This window comes from Salmo trutta, chromosome 4 (genome assembly GCF_901001165.1).
Source record: "Salmo trutta chromosome 4, fSalTru1.1, whole genome shotgun sequence".
Lineage (NCBI taxonomy): Eukaryota > Metazoa > Chordata > Actinopteri > Salmoniformes > Salmonidae > Salmo > Salmo trutta.
In genome coordinates this window covers 2,838,876-2,854,730 of record NC_042960.1, presented here as the reverse complement: position 1 = coordinate 2,854,730, position 15,855 = coordinate 2,838,876, and the positions used below count along the sequence as shown (strand labels likewise).

The following is a 15,855-nucleotide window of genomic DNA, read 5'->3' as shown; positions in this document are numbered from 1 at the left end:
GCATGTGTCTGCTCAAACGGTCAGAAACAGACTCCATGAGGGTGGTATGAGGGCCCGACGTCCACAGGTGGGGGTTGAGCTTACAGCCCAACACCGTGCAGGATGTTTGGCATTTGCCAGAGAACAACAAGATTGGCAAATTCGCCACTGGCGCCCTGTGCTCTTCACAGATGAAAGCAGGTTCACACTGAGCACATGTGACAGACGTGACAGAGTCTGCAGATGCAGTGGAGAACGTTCTGCTGCCTGCAACATCCTCCAGCATGACCGGTTTGGTGGTGGGTCAGTCATGGTATGGGGTGGCATTTCTTTGGGGGGCCGCACAGCCCTCCATGTGCTCGCCAGAGGTAGCCTGACTGCCATTAGGTACCGAGATGAGATCCTAAGACCCTTTGTGAGACCATATGCTGGTGCGGTTGGCCCTGGGTTCCTCCTAATGCAAGACAATGCTAGACCTCATGTGGCTGGAGTGTGTCAGCAGTTCCTGCAAGAGGAAGGCATTGATGCTATGGACTGGCCCGCCCGTTCCCCAGACCTGAATCCAATTGAGCACATCTGGGACATCATGTCTCGCTCCATCCACCAACTCCACGTTGCACCACAGACTGTCCAGGAGTTGGCGGATGCTTTAGTCCAGGTCTGGGAGGAGATCCCTCAGAAGACCATCCGCCACCTCATCAGGAGCATGCCCAGGCGTTGTAGGGAGGTCATACAGGCACGTGGAGGCCACACACACTACTGAGCCTCATTTTGACTTGTTTTAAGGACATTACATCAAAGTTGGATCAGCCTGTAGTGTGGTTTTCCACTTTAATTTTGAGTGTGACTCCAAATCCAGACCTCCATGGGTTGATAAATTGGATTTCCATTGATTATTTTTGTGTGATTTTGTTGTCAGCACATTCAACTATATAAAGAAAAAAGTATTTAATAAGATTATTTCATTCATTCAGATCTAGGATGTGTTATTTTAGTGTTCCCTTTATTTTTTTGAGCAGTGTATTTACACTGAAGAGCAGGAGATAGCAAGGAACTACAGGAAGCCTGGATGTATTTATACTGAGGAGCAGCAGGAGACAGACAGGGACTACAGGGTTCCTGGAGGTATTTATGCTGAGGAGCAGGAGACAGACAGGGACTACAGGAAGAATGGAGGTATTTACACTGAGGAACAGGAGACAGACAGGGACTACATGAAGCCTGGATGTATTTACACTGAGGAGCAGGAGACAGACAGGGACAACAGGAAGCCTGGAGGTATTTACACTGAGGAGCAGGAGACAGACAGGGACTACAGGAAGCACGGATGTATTTACACTGAGGAGCAGGAGACAGACAGGGACCACAGAAAGCCTGGATGTATTTATATTGTGGAGCAGGAGATAGACAGGGGCTACAGGAAGCACGGATGTATTTACACTGAGGAGCAGGAGACAGACAGAGACTACAGAAAGCCTGGAGGGATTTACACTGAGGAACAGGAGACAGACAGGGACAACAGGAAGCCTGGAGGTATTTACACTGAGGAACAGGAGACTGACATGAACTACAGGAAGTCTGGAGGGATTTACACTGAGGAGCAGGAGACAGATGTGGACTTCAGGGATCCTGGAGGTATTTACGCTGAGGAGCAGGAGACAGACAGGGACTACAGGAAGCCTGGATGTATTTTCACTGAGGAACAGGAGACAGGGACTACAGAAATCCTGGAGGTATTTACACTGAAGAACAGGAGACAGGGACTACAGAAATCCTGGAGATATTTACACCGAGGAACAGGAGACAGGGACTATAAAGAGTGGATTTGGAGCAGCTATCTCAGGAATCAATGCATTAAGTCCCTGTGTCTACTTACAGACTCAGGTCAACATAACATATTGCCTAAAGTGGGGATATGTAACCATATCATCACTCCCAGATTAACCCATGTCAAATTACACAGCGCCCATCTGTTTTCTATAGCAGGCTATTCATCCTAATCATCTTTTTTCTATAGTATACTGTAGGCTATTCATCTAAACCATCTGTTTTCTATAGAATACTGTAGTCTAATCATTCTAAACATCTGTTGTCTATAGCATACTGTAGGCTATTGATCCTAAACATCTGTTTTCTATAGTATACTGTAGGCTATTCATCCTAAACATCTGTTTTCTATAGCAGGCTATTCATCCTAATCATCTGTTTTCTATAGTATACTGTAGGCTATTCATCTAAACCATCTGTTTTCTATAGAATACTGTAGTCTAATCATTCTAAACATCTGTTGTCTATAGCATACTGTAGGCTATTCATCCTAAACGTTTTGTTACATAATTTCTAGGGCTCAGAAGCGTGCAGTGCGGAGCATCCCTGGGGCGGCAGGTAGCCTAGTGGTTAAAGTGTTGGACTAGTAACCGAAAGGTTGCAAGATTGAATCCCCGAGCTGACAAGGTCAAATCTGTCGTTCTGCTCCTGAAGAAGGCAGTTAACCCAGTGTTCTTAGGCCATCATTGAAAACAAGAATTTGTTCTTAACTGACTTGCCTAGTTAAATAAAGGTAGGGAATGCTTCTGTTTCCATGGTGATGGTAGAATGGCCTAATCTTTCATGTTGTCACCCCCAAGGCACTAACACACCGTGAGTGTGATGTCACATGGTTCCAGGAGATATTATATAAATGGGGCTTTGATGTGACAATGAACACTGGTCTCTGTGCGCCAGTAAAATCCCTCCCCAACACATGTCCAGGGTTACATCATATAACCCCAGTGGTGGGGGGGATGTTGTTAGGTAACACAGCTGCAGGAAGTGGAACTGATTTTAACAGAGCCCCCAAAATGACAAAAACAGACTTTAAAGTGGCTTTATAGTTAGTTACTGTAGTCCTTACTACTACATGTGGTTCTGAGCCCAATCTTCAGTTTAGATTGATAGTCTGTGAGAAGGTCATTGTGAAAAGTTGCGTAATTAAAAAGAGAGATGTCCGACCAAAATATGGAAGGACACACACACACACACACTCCTCTCCCATCTCTCCTCCCTCCTTCCCCTCTCCCTGGTATTGTTTTCTGGTGCACAGAAGACTTGGGGGGGGGGGGGGATTTAATGAACGCAGCACCCCCGCTGCTTATTTGACAGTGCCTCTATCCAGTCCGGCAATTTCCTGGTGACACTGTGTAATACCGGCAGACTACAAGGAGGCTGGAGACTGGTCAGAGCCAAAATGGCTCTCATTTTGGTCCTTTTTTTGATAGCCAGCCAGGTTGTTGCTAATGGCTAACTAACTGAACTAAAGGAAAATACCCGAGCCATAATGTCTACATGTTGTCCCCCCGGTCTGGAGGCAGGATTTAGAACAGGAAATTACATGGGTGGGAGGTGTGTGTCTGTGTGTACGCATGCATGCATGTGTGTGTGCGTGTGCGTGTGTGTGTGTGTGTGTGTGTGTGTGTGTGTGTGTGTGTATGTGTGTGAGTGTAGGGGGTTGGAGTGAGGTCTGGGGAGGTTTGGGGATATATCTGACAAGCCGGCGAGTCTGGTTTCTATCTCCATCGTCCCGGTGATGGGTTGGGGTTAGGGTGATGGGTTGGGGTTAGGGTGATGGATTGGGGTTAGGGTGATGGGTTGGAGTTAGGGTGATGAGTTAGGGTTAGGGTGATGGATTGGGGTTAGGGTGATGGGCTGGGGTCAGGATGATTGCTTGGGGTTAGGGTGATGGGTTGGGGCGATGAGTTGAGGTTAGGGTGATGAGTTGGGGTTAGGGTGATGGGTTGGGATTAGGGTGATGGATTGGGGTGATGGGTTGGGGTCAGGGTGATGGGTTGGGGTCAGGGTGATGGGTTGTGGTCAGGGTGATGGGTTGGGCTTAGCGTGATGAGTTGGGGTTAAGGTGATGGGGTTAGGGTGATGGGTTGGGGTTAGGGTGATGGGTTGGAGTCAGGGTGATGGGTTGGGGTCAGGGTGATGGGTTGGGGTCAGGGTGATGGGTTGGGGTTAGGGTGATGGGTTGGGGTCAGGGTGATGGGTTTGGGATAGGATTGGGTTTAGGGTGATGAGTTTGGGTTGGGGTGATGGGTTTGGGTCAGGGTGATGGGTTTGGGTTAGGGTTAGGGTGATGGTTTGGGGTTAGGCTGATGGGTTTGGGTTAGGGTGATGGGTTTGGGTTTGGGTTAGGGTGATGGGTGATGGGTTGGGGTTAGGGTGATGGGCTGGGGATAGGGTGATGGGTTTGGGTTAGGGTGATGGGTTGGAGTTAGGGTGATGGGCTCGGGTTAGGGTGATGGGTTTGGGTTAGGGTGATGGATTTGGCTTAGGGTGATGGGTTGGGGTTTAGGGTGATGGTTGGGGTTAGGGTGATTGGTTGGGGTTAGGTTGATGAGTTGGGGTTAAGGTGATGGGTTTGGGTGATGGGTTGATGTTTAGGGTGATGGGTTGGGGTTAGGGTGGTGAGTTGGGGTTAGGGTGATGGTTTGGGGTTAGGGTGATGGGTTGGGAAGGGGGTGATGGGTTGTGGTTAGGGTGATGGGTTGGAGTCAGGGTGATGGGTGATGGGTTGGGGTTAGGGTGATGGATTGGGGTCAGGGTGATGGGTGATGGGTTGGGGTTAGGGTGATGGTTTGGGGTCAGGGTGATGGGTTGTGGTTAGGGTGATGGGTTGGGGTCAGTGTGATGGGTTGGGGTCAGGGTCAGGGTGATGGGTTGGGTCAGGGAAATGAGTTGGGGTCAGGGTGATGGGTTGGCGTTAGGGTGATGGTTAGGGTGATGTGTTAGGGTAGGGTGATGGGGTCAGGATGATTGCTTGGGGCGATGAGTTGAGGTTAGGGTGATGGGTTGGGGTTAGGGTGATGAGTTGTGGTTAGGGTGATGAGTTGGGGTTAGGGTGATGGGATGGGGGTTAGGGTGATGAGTTGGGGTTCGGGTGATGGTTTGGGATTAGGGTGATGGATTGGGATTGGGGTTAGGTTAATGGGTTGGGGTTAGGGTGATGGGTTGGGGTCAGGGTGATGGGTTGGGGTTAGGGTGATGGGTGGAGTTAGGGTGATGGTTTGATGGTTGGGGTTAGGGTGATGGGTGATGGGTTGGGGTCAGGGTGATGGGTTGGGGTTAGGGTGATAGGTTGGGGTCAGGGTGATGGGTCGGGGTTAGGGTGATGGGTTGGGGTCAGGGTGATGGGTTGGGGTTAGGGTGATGGGTTGCGGTTAGGGTGATTGGTTGGGGTTAGGGTTATGGGTTGGGGTCAGGGTGATGGGCGATGGGTTGGGGTTAGGGTGATGGGTTGGTGTGAGGGTGATGGGTTGGGTTAGGGTGATGGGTTGGGGTCAGGGTGATGGTTGGGGTCGGGGTGATGGGTTGGGGTCAGGGTGATGATTTGGGGTCAGGGTGATGGGTTGGGTCAGGATAATGAGTTTGGGTCAGGGTGATGGGTTGGGCATAGCGTGATGGGTTGGGGTTAGGGTGATGGGTTGGGGTTAGGGTGATGGGTTGGGGTCAGGGTGATGGGTTTGGGATAGGGTTCTGTTTACGGTGATGAGTTTGGGTTGGGGTGATGGGTTGGGGTCAGGGTGATGGGTTTGGGTTAGGGTTAGGGTGATGGTTTGGGGTTAGGCTGATGGGTTTGGGTTAGGGTGATGGGTTTGGGTTTGGGTTAGATTGATGGGTTGGGGTTAGGGTGATGGGCTGGGGATAGGGTGATGGGTTTGGGTTAGGGTGATGGGTTGGAGTTAGGGTGATGGGCTTGGGTTAGGGTGATGGATTTGGGTTAGGGTGATGGGTTTTGCTTAGGGTGATGGGTTGGGGTTTAGGGGAATGGGTTGGGGTTAGGGTGATTGGTTGGGGTTAGGGTGATGAGTTGGGGTTACGGTGATGGGTTTGGGTGATGGGTTGATGTTTAGGGTGATGGGTTGGGGTTAGGGTGATGGGTTGGGGTGATGGGTTGGGGTTAGGGTGATGAGTTGTGGTTAGGGTGATGGTTTGGGGTAAGGGTGATGGGTTGGGGTCAGGGTGATGGGTTGTGGTTAGGGTGATGGGTTGGGGTCAGGGTGATGGGTGATGGGTTGGGGTTAGGGTGATGGATTGGGGTCAGGGTGATGGGTTTGGGTTAGGGTGATGGTTTGGGGTCAGGGTGATGGGTTGTGGTTAGGGTGATGGGTTGGGGTCAGTGTGATGGGTTGGGGTCAGGGTCAGGGTAATGGGTTAAGGTTAGGGTGATGGGTTGGGGTCAGGGTGATGGGTTGGGGTCGGGGTGATGTGTTGGGGTCAGGGAGATGGGTTGGGGTCAGGGTGATGGGTTGGGGTTAGGGTAATGGGTTGGGGTTAGGGTGATGGGTTGGGGTCAGGGTGATGGGTTGGGGTTAGGGTGGTGGGTTGGGGTCAGGGTGATGGGTTGGGGTCAGGGTGATGGGTTTGGGTTAGGGTTGGGTTTAGGGTGATGAGTTTTGGTTAGGGTGATGAGTTGGGGTCAGGGTGATGGGTTTGGGTTAGGGTGATGTGTTGGGGTAAGGCTGGTGGGTTTGGGTTAGGGTGATGGGTTTGGGTTAGGGTGATGGGTTGGGGTTAGGGTGATGGGTTTTGGTTAGGGTGATGGGTGATGGGTTGAGGTTAGGGTGATGGGTTGGGGTCAGGGTGATGGGTTGAGATTAGGGTGATGGGTAGGGGTCAGGGTGATGGGTTGGGGTCAGGGTGATGGGTTGGGTTCAGGGTGATGGGTTTGGGTTAGGGTTGGGTTTAGGGTGATGAGTTTTGGTTAGGGTGATGAGTTGGGGTCAGGGTGATGGGTTTGGGTTAGGGTGATGGGTTGGGGTAAAGCTGATGGGTTTGGGTTAGGGTGATGGGTTTGGGTTAGGGTGATGGGTTTTGGTTAGGGTGATGGGTTGGGGTTAGGGTGATGGGTTGGGTTGGGGTCAGGGTGATGGGTTTGGGTTAGGGTGATGGGTTGGGGTTAGGGTGATGGGTTTTGGTTAGGGTGATGGGTGATGGGTTGGGGTTAGGGTGATGGGTTGGGGTCAGGGTGATGGGTTGTGGTTAGGGTGATGGGTTGGGGTCAGGGTGATGGGTGATGGGTTGGGGTTAGGGTGATGGGTTGGGGTCAGGATGATGGGTTGTGGTTAGGGTGATGGGTTGGGGTCAGGGTGATGGGTGATGGGTTGGGGTTAGGGTGATGGGTTGGGGTTAGGGTGATGGGTTGTGGTTAGGGTGATGGATTGGGGTCAGGGTGATGGGTTGTGGTTAGGGTGATGGGTTGGGGTTAGGGTGATGGGTTGGGGTCAGGGTGATGGGTTGGAGTTGGGGTGATGGGTTGGGGTTGGGATGATGGGTTGGGGTCAGGGTGATGGGTTGGGGTCAGGGTGATGGGTTTGGGTTAGGGTTGGGTTTAGGGTGATGAGTTTTGGTTAGGGTGATGAGTTGGGGTCAGGGTGATGGGTTTGGGTTAGGGTGATGTGTTGGGGTAAGGCTGGTGGGTTTGGGTTAGGGTGATGGGTTTGGGTTAGGGTGATGGGTTGGGGTTAGGGTGATGGGTTTTGGTTAGGGTGATGGGTGATGGGTTGAGGTTAGCGTGATGGGTTGGGGTCAGGGTGATGGGTTGTGATTAGGGTGATGGGTAGGGGTCAGGGTGATGGGTTGAGGTCAGGGTGATGGGTTGGGTTCAGGGTGATGGGTTTGGGTTAGGGTTGGGTTTAGGGTGATGAGTTTTGGTTAGGGTGATGAGTTGGGGTCAGGGTGATGGGTTTGGGTTAGGGTGATGGGTTGGGGTAAAGCTGATGGGTTTGGGTTAGGGTGATGGGTTTGGGTTAGGGTGATGGGTTTTGGTTAGGGTGATGGGTTGGGGTTAGGGTGATGGGTTGGGTTGGGGTCAGGGTGATGGGTTTGGGTTAGGGTGATGGGTTGGGGTTAGGGTGATGGGTTTTGGTTAGGGTGATGGGTGATGGGTTGGGGTTAGGGTGATGGGTTGGGGTCAGGGTGATGGGTTGTGGTTAGGGTGATGGGTTGGGGTCAGGGTGATGGGTGATGGGTTGGGGTTAGGGTGATGGGTTGGGGTCAGGATGATGGGTTGTGGTTAGGGTGATGGGTTGGGGTCAGGGTGATGGGTGATGGGTTGGGGTTAGGGTGATGGGTTGGGGTTAGGGTGATGGGTTGTGGTTAGGGTGATGGATTGGGGTCAGGGTGATGGGTTGTGGTTAGGGTGATGGGTTGGGGTTAGGGTGATGGGTTGGGGTCAGGGTGATGGGTTGGGGTTGGGATGATGGGTTGGGGTCAGGGTGATGGGTTGGGGTCAGGGTGATGGGTTGGGGTCAGGGTAATGAGTTGGGGTAAGGGTGATGGGTTGGGGTTAGGGTGATGTGTTGGGGTTAGGGTGATGGGTTGGAGTCAGGGTGATGGGTTGGGGTTAGGATGATGTGTTGGGGTCAGGGTGATGGGTTGGGGTCAGGGTGATGGGTTTGGGTTAGGGTTGGGTTTAGGGTGATGAGTTTTGGTTAGGGTGATGGGTTGGGGTCAGGGTTATGGGTTTGGGTTAGGGTGATGGGTTGGGGTTAGGCTGATGGGTTTGTGTTAGGGTGATGGGTTTGGGTTAGGGTGATGGGTTGGGGTTAGGGTGATGGGTTTTGGTTAGGGTGATGGGTTGGGGTTAGGGTGATGGGTTAGGGTAATGGGTTGGTGTCAGGGTGATGGGTTGGGGTCAGGGTGATGGGTTGGGGTGATGGGTTGGGGTTAGGGTTAGGGTGATGGGTTGGGGTTAGGGTGATGGGTTGGGGTTAGGGTGATGGGTTTGGGTGATGGGTTGGTGTTTAGGGTGATGGGTTGGGGTTAGGGTGATGGGTTGGGGTGATGGGTTGGGGTTAGAGTGATGGGTTGGGGTGATGGGTTGGGGTTAGGGTGATGGGTTGTGGTTAGGGTGATGGGTTGGGGTTAGGGTGATGGGTTGGGGTTAGGGTGATGGGTTGGGGTTAGAGTGATGGGTTGGGGTGATGGGTTGGGGTTAGGGTGATGGGTTGGGGTTAGGGTGGTGAGTTGGGGTTAGGGTGATTGGTTGGGGTTGCACAAAAAACACATAAGAATATCAGTTCCATTTTATTCACCACAGACAGGTCATCATCGAAATCATACCAATCTATTAAACTGCTGAAGGGAAAATAATATATTTATCTGTTTGATATTACCTCTATATGTAACCGGTGGGAATCGAACCCAGTCAACCCAATGTGTCATGTAACCATTAGACCAAGGTGTGAGAGTGTCATTTGAGCTTACAAGTGTCAGATAGGGCTACCTCATCACGAGAGTGTGACTCAAAATCAGCTCCAACACACACACACACACACACACACACACACACACACACACACACACACACACACACACACACACACACACACACACACACACACACACACACACACACACACACACCAATCTTACCGTTTTGATGGGTTGTCTTAGGCATGGCAGAGAGGCTCTGTAGAAGAGACCAACACAGAGGAAGAGTCAGGTTAGATTTTAAGACCTGACTTAAAACTGCAACATTGGTACTGAAACATTGGTAACACTTTACATTCAGGTGTGGGATCTTAATTTGATCACCATGTTGCAGGACAACTTACAGGAAATGTACAATTTGAAGTGTATTTGAGGTTTAAAAAGGCTTCTGAAGTCTGTAATTTCCCCTTTGTTAATTCACACTTTCTTTTCCCTTCCGAAAAATGTAATCAACCCTCTGTAAAAATGTCCATTCATTATAATCCACATAATAATTCACATTTCCTGTTGCTACAGGATTATTTTCCTGCTGTAGCAAACTGGCTCAAATTAAGATCCTGCATCTGTACTGGTTACATTTGTTAGAAGCATCTATGGACCTACTGTCATACCATACGGCTTTACTAGATCTGCAAAATGTCCTGCTTATTCACTCCTGATTCCTGGGAATCCTCCACACTGGATTTCTAGAAACGTGGTCAATAGGCCTGATTCCTACTGCAGGTAAGTCAAGCAGGAAACATGAGGCCAATAGGCCTGATTCCTACTGCAGGTAAGTCAAGTAGAAAACATGAGGCCAACAGGCCTGATTCCTACTGCAGGTAAATCCCCCTTCCATAAAGGGTGTAAATCTCTGACACCTTAAGTGCTCTCTCATAGGAATGGAATTTAATTCAAGCAAATTCTCAAATATGTTTTATCATGTTTTACAGCTGTCTAATATGATTTAGTACCACCGTTCATTCTTCAGTGTATGTGTATCTGTGTGCGTGTGAGTATGTGTGCTTGCCTGTTCCAGAGTGCAGCTGGCTAGAGAATGTGATTCAAACAAATGATCATCCATTCCAGAGCGTTGAAAACATACATCAGAAATACAACATACATAACTTTACTTTTCACTTTTAAGTCTGACCTTTGACCCGGTAAATGTGTGTTCTTCTAGGCCTAGACGGAGTTACTTGACGCCATGCGGAAGGCCTGGGGCAAACACGTCGTTTTCTGATGTGCAAACGCCTCAATCCAAGGCCACAGCAACAGATAAAGAATTTTCGGACAATGTTTTCCTTAGAGAAGGGGAGTGGGAGAGAGGGTTGTGTGTGTGTGTGTGTGTGTGTGTGTGTGTGTGCATGCGTGTGTGTGTGTGTGTGTGTGTGTGTGTGTGTGTGTGTGTGTGTGTGTGTGTGTGTGTGTGTGTGTGTGTGTGTGGAATGCAGAGGTCTCCCTTGTTCTCTGACATCTGACCTCGGGTTCTGACTGACCTTTGATCTCTGAGCCTGTTTTAATCCAAGACGGGTCCCTGGAATAGATATGGGGCCAAAGCGTCACACCATGCATATGTTTGTGTATGAGTGTGTGTGTGTGTGTGTTCTTAGGTGAGCATTTAACTTATTTAGCAGTGATGTAATCAAGTAACTAAACTTGATTCCAAGTCGAGTCCCTAGTGTTTGAGTCCGAGTTGTCTCACAAACTTTTACAGGTGCACAATCGAGAGCATCCTGTCAGGCTGTATCACCGCCTGGTACGGCAATTGCACCGCCCTCAACCGCAAGGCTTTCCAGAGGGTAGTGCGGTCTGCACAACGCATCATCAGGGGCAAACTACCTGCCCTCCAGGACACCTACAGCACCTGATGTCACAACCACCCGAGCCACTGCCTGTTCACCCAGCTATCATCCAGAAGGCGAGGTCAGTACAGGTGCATCAAAGCTGGGACCGACTGAAAAACAGCTTCTATCTCAAGGCCATCAGACTGTTAAACAGCCATCACTAACATAGAGAGGCTGTTGCCAACATACAGACTCAAATCTCTGGCCACTTAAATAAATTGGCTTAATAAAGGTATCGTTAGTCACTTTAAATAACGGCCCTTTAATAATGTTTACATATCCTACATTACTCATCTCATATGTATATACTGTATTCTATACCATCTACTGCATCTTGCCTATGCCGCACGCCATCGCTCATCCATATATTCATATGTACATATTCTATTCATCCCTTTACATTTGTGTGTATTTGTGTGTATAAAGTAGTTGTTGTGAATTTGTCAGATTACTGTTCGATATTACTGCATAGTCGGAACTAGAAGCACAAGCATTTCACTACACTCGCATTAACATCTGCTAACCATGTATATGTGACCAATAACATTTGATTTGATTATACTCGAATCATGAGTCAAGTCCTAAGTCCCTAGTGTTTGAGTCCGAGTCGTTTACACTCGAGTCACAAGTCAAGTCCTAAGTCCCGAATGTTTGAGTCCGAGTCGTTTGTTCTCGAGTCAAGTCGCAAGTCCTTCGGTAGTGCTAAAAGCTGCAGTCCAACCCTTTTTGAAGCTGAATTTGATGACATTGTTGCATAAGTCTAACGAGATAATACAGCTTTCGAACATTTGCTGTTTTAACTGGTATGTTGAATTATGCAAAAGTCACTACTGGTGGAACCCGAGTCTTCGACTACAGCACTGCTTTACAGTCATGTTCTAGTGTGTCAGTAAGGCTATATTCATTCATGTATTTATTACTGTCACATATACCAGATAGGTGCAGTGAAATTTGTTGTTTTACACGATCAGCCATGGTAGTACGGCACACCTGCAGCAATTAGGGTTAAGTGCCTTGCTCAAGGGCACATCGGCAGATTTTTCACCTTGTTGGCTCGGGTATTCAAATCAGCCACCTTTGGGTTACCGGCCCAACGCTCTAACTGCTAGGCTACCTGCCTCCCTGTTTATAAAGCAGGCTTAAAACTCCTTAACAACAGTTCCTGTCCAATTCCTATTCCAACACTATCCAGTTGGTCAGGTCACAGTGAAAACTCCAGCATCTACACATCAAATTCTGTGGGAGACGGCTTAGTCCAAAATAGCATTTGGTTCCCTATATAGTGCACTCCTATGGGCCCTGGTCAGAAGTAGTGCCCCATATAGGATGCCATTTCAGACACAGCCACGGATGTATAGCCAACACAAAGCCTCGTCTCATCCTCTCTGTTTGATGTTGTTGATCAGCTGGGTTGATGGCTGGATAAAACTGTTGTCTTGGTCCCAATCTGTCTGTCTCTGGTTAAGTCCCAAATGGCACCCTGCCCTGTATATAGTGCACTAGATTTGAGTAGTTTGACCAGAGTTGGGCCCTGGTCAAAAGTAGAGCAGTAGAGCCATTTGGGACTCAAGCCTCAGTCTCTTCCACAACCCAGTGTCCGAGCCCCAGCCATGCATACCTCTTCTAGGTCTTATCTAAATCCCACATAATCTCAATCACATTCACCGCTGGCTGGGCTGGCTGGGCTGGCTGGGCTGGATGGGCTAGTTGGGCTGGCTGGGCCGGCTGGGCCACAGTGTATGTGTCTGTGTGTGCGTGTGCGTGTGTGTGTGTGGGCATTGGGGATTCAGAGCAAACAACAGAGGGCTTTATCACACACGCAGGTCACATTTCACATGTGGAAATAGAGAGGGATTCCCTCAATAATTTATTGCCCTTTAATTAACCTTCCAACAACACTGGGGAGATACCATTACTGAAGTCCCCCTTTAGGGAGAACCTACAGCCCTGTACTTCCCTCATCGGCAGTTCAATCATTAAATCATAACAACAAACCCAACAACAACCAGCCAGGACCTTGGCTTGGTATCAGAGGTAGATTCATATGTCTACTTCAGCTGCTCAGCTCAGAGTAGTTTAACTTCTTCTCTCCCTGCCACAACAATCTTTTCATCACATTCCTCTGTGTGTAGGAGTGTGTGTGTGTGTGTGTGTGTGTGTGTGTGTGTGTGTGTGTGTGTGTGTGTGTGTGTGTGTGTGTGTAGCCTGCTAGATAACTCCTGTGAACCTCGTCATGGCCACTATAACAATTGGCTTTATTATTGGTTATTTTTATCTACTCACATTTGTCTACTTCCTGTTGGCTGAGCCGGGTCACAGGTGTGAGCACAGTTTAGGTTCATCTCATTGCTATGCCATCGGGACAATGATAGAATCTCTTCTGGTGTGGTGTGTTTTAAAACACAGGCCTCCACTGCCTCATTTACTACAGCTAATTTACTGGTGGAGGGAGGGAGGGAGGGAGGGAGGGAGGGAGGGAGGGAGGGAGAGAGAGAGAGAGAGAGAGAGAGAGAGAGAGAGAGAGAGAGAGAGAGGTGTGTGGATGTGAGAGTGTGTGTATTTGTGTCTGTGCATGTCTCCATGTGCACGTGTGTGTACGTTCTGCAGGGTGTGTATGACACAGGGGGTAAACAACACTATGCAATGCAACGCTTTGGCATGTGGCTCTAGTCTTGCATGACGTAAATCGAGTCTGCCATGCCAGACCTCCAGACCACCACACCTATCACCACCCTCCCCTCCCCCAAAAAACTATCTCCAGCTGCAGACTGGGCCCTCTGACTCTGACCACCCATGGTCTCAGCAGACCCAGGGATTAGACAGGCTCAAGCCAAGCCAATCCATTCTCTCTCCCCACACCAGCTGGTTTAATTGGTGCCAGTGGCATGGCTATGCTATGGTCAGGTAAGCTGGACGGAGAGGGATGGAGGTAGGAGGACACTGTGTGTGAGAAGGAGAAGAGGAGAGGGAGAAAGGGGTGGGAAGGGGGGGAAGAGAGAGAAAGAGAGAGTCAAGCAGTGTTTCTGTGTGCGTGTGTTTGTATGAGTGTGTGTTTGTATGCGTGTGTGTTTGTATGCGTGTGCGTGTACAGAAGGCCTTGGTTTTATCTTATCTCTGGCCTGTGACTGCAGTGTGAGTGTGACAGACCAATCAGCCCTGCACTTATAAAGGAATTCATTCTCCACACTCCAAGCCCTGCGCGCACATGCCCTTCAAAACGTTCTCTCTCTTTTCACTGCACCCCGTTTCTCAGAGACAAGACCCCCAGTCCCCCGCCTCCCTCGCCCTTACACCTTCTCCCCTCTCCCTATACCCCATTCCACCTTTTAACGATTTCCAGATGTGTCACATTACATTTGAAGTGTGTCAACAGGACGTGATGTCATCTTTCCTGGTGTTGAGGGACTACTTCCTGGTAAAGAAATGAGGCCTATACCTGGAAAAGGCTGTACGAACACTCCTGACCTGCTTTGGTTAGTAACAGGTCAGCAGTGTCCGTTTAGCCTCTCCTTCTACACCTGTCATGTGTTTCAGATTACGTTTGGATGTTTTTGAAATGATATTTAACCACACAGTTCAGTTTTGCGTAAGTTAAACCGCAAAACACAGGTGGTATTGTAGAGTGCGTTATAACATTGGATTCAAGACTTCATATTCACATTCCTATTCTTATTCTGTACACGTCAATGCACCAATGCCTGAAGTACATCACATCTTCATAATGTGATATATACAGATGGGTCCTAGGCAGTGTTTTACACTAATCTACATTGGGAAATGGGCACGGTTTACTGAGTGGCTTAAGGTAGTAGACAACTTCAGCAGCTGCTAGCTGATCATTCCCACACAGGCTGCCAGCCGCGTACTTGCCCTCTTGTTCAACCTGCTGGACATGAGATACGGTCTGTACAGGAGTGATGTTGATGGAAAAAAGGGAGAGGAGAGAAAGAGAGAGTGACACAGACCCCCCCCCCCCCCCCCAAGCACACGCTCACACACAGACCCACCCCCCACACACAGACCCACACCCCACACACAGTGTGTTTGTTTAGAGCACCAAGCCAAAGCAGCAGGCTTCTGGTTTTATCCAGTATCTGCTGGGATTTAGTGTTAGGCCCTCTGAGTGTAAACGGCTGGCAGGCCAGTGGAATCTATCAACAGACGAGAGACACACCAACTCCTACCTCCTCCTTCTCCTCCCAACTCCTACCTCCTCCTCCTCCCATTACCACAGACTGGCCTTGTCTGGTCTGGTCCTCCTATCACACTGAGGTCATTGCTGTCCTCCTCCTGACTAACACCTCTTCTTTTTGCCTCGTTGTTGATGACATGCCATTTGTCTCCTGGCTCTGTCTTACCAAGCAGAGAAAATGGGGATCAGTCACATGAGCCTGAATCCAGCAACAATGCTACCTCCTGAATTAGCATGAGCATGACTCCAGTAACAATGCTAACTCCTGAATTAGCATGAGCCTGACTCAAGTAACAATGCTAGCTCCTGAATTAGCATGAGCCTGACTCCAGTAACAATGCTAACTCCTGGATTAGCATGAGCCTGACTCCAGTAACAATGCTAACTCCTGGATTAGCATGAGCCTGACTCCAGTAACAATGCTAACTCCTGGATTAGCATGAGCCTGACTCCAGTAACAATGCTAGCTCCTGGATTAGCATGAGCCTGACTCCAGTAACAATGCTAGCTCCTGGATTAGCATGAGCCTGACTCCAGTAACAATGCTAGCTCCTGGATTAGCCAACGGTGCTTTGGGGGACAACAACAGAGTGGTCTGAGTCT

General features: G+C 49.5%; 1 protein-coding gene across 2 annotated transcripts in view; it reads right to left on the bottom strand.

The window, feature by feature from the left end:
- Positions 1-15,855, bottom strand: part of LOC115191657 (rho GTPase-activating protein 7) — a 149,457-nt gene that overhangs the window by 106,797 nt on the left and 26,805 nt on the right. For both annotated transcript variants that reach the window (XM_029749459.1, XM_029749460.1), the window contains one exon: positions 9,397-9,433. In XM_029749459.1, coding sequence (XP_029605319.1) covers positions 9,397-9,433 — 37 coding nt within the window. The remainder of the gene's footprint in view (positions 1-9,396; positions 9,434-15,855) is intronic.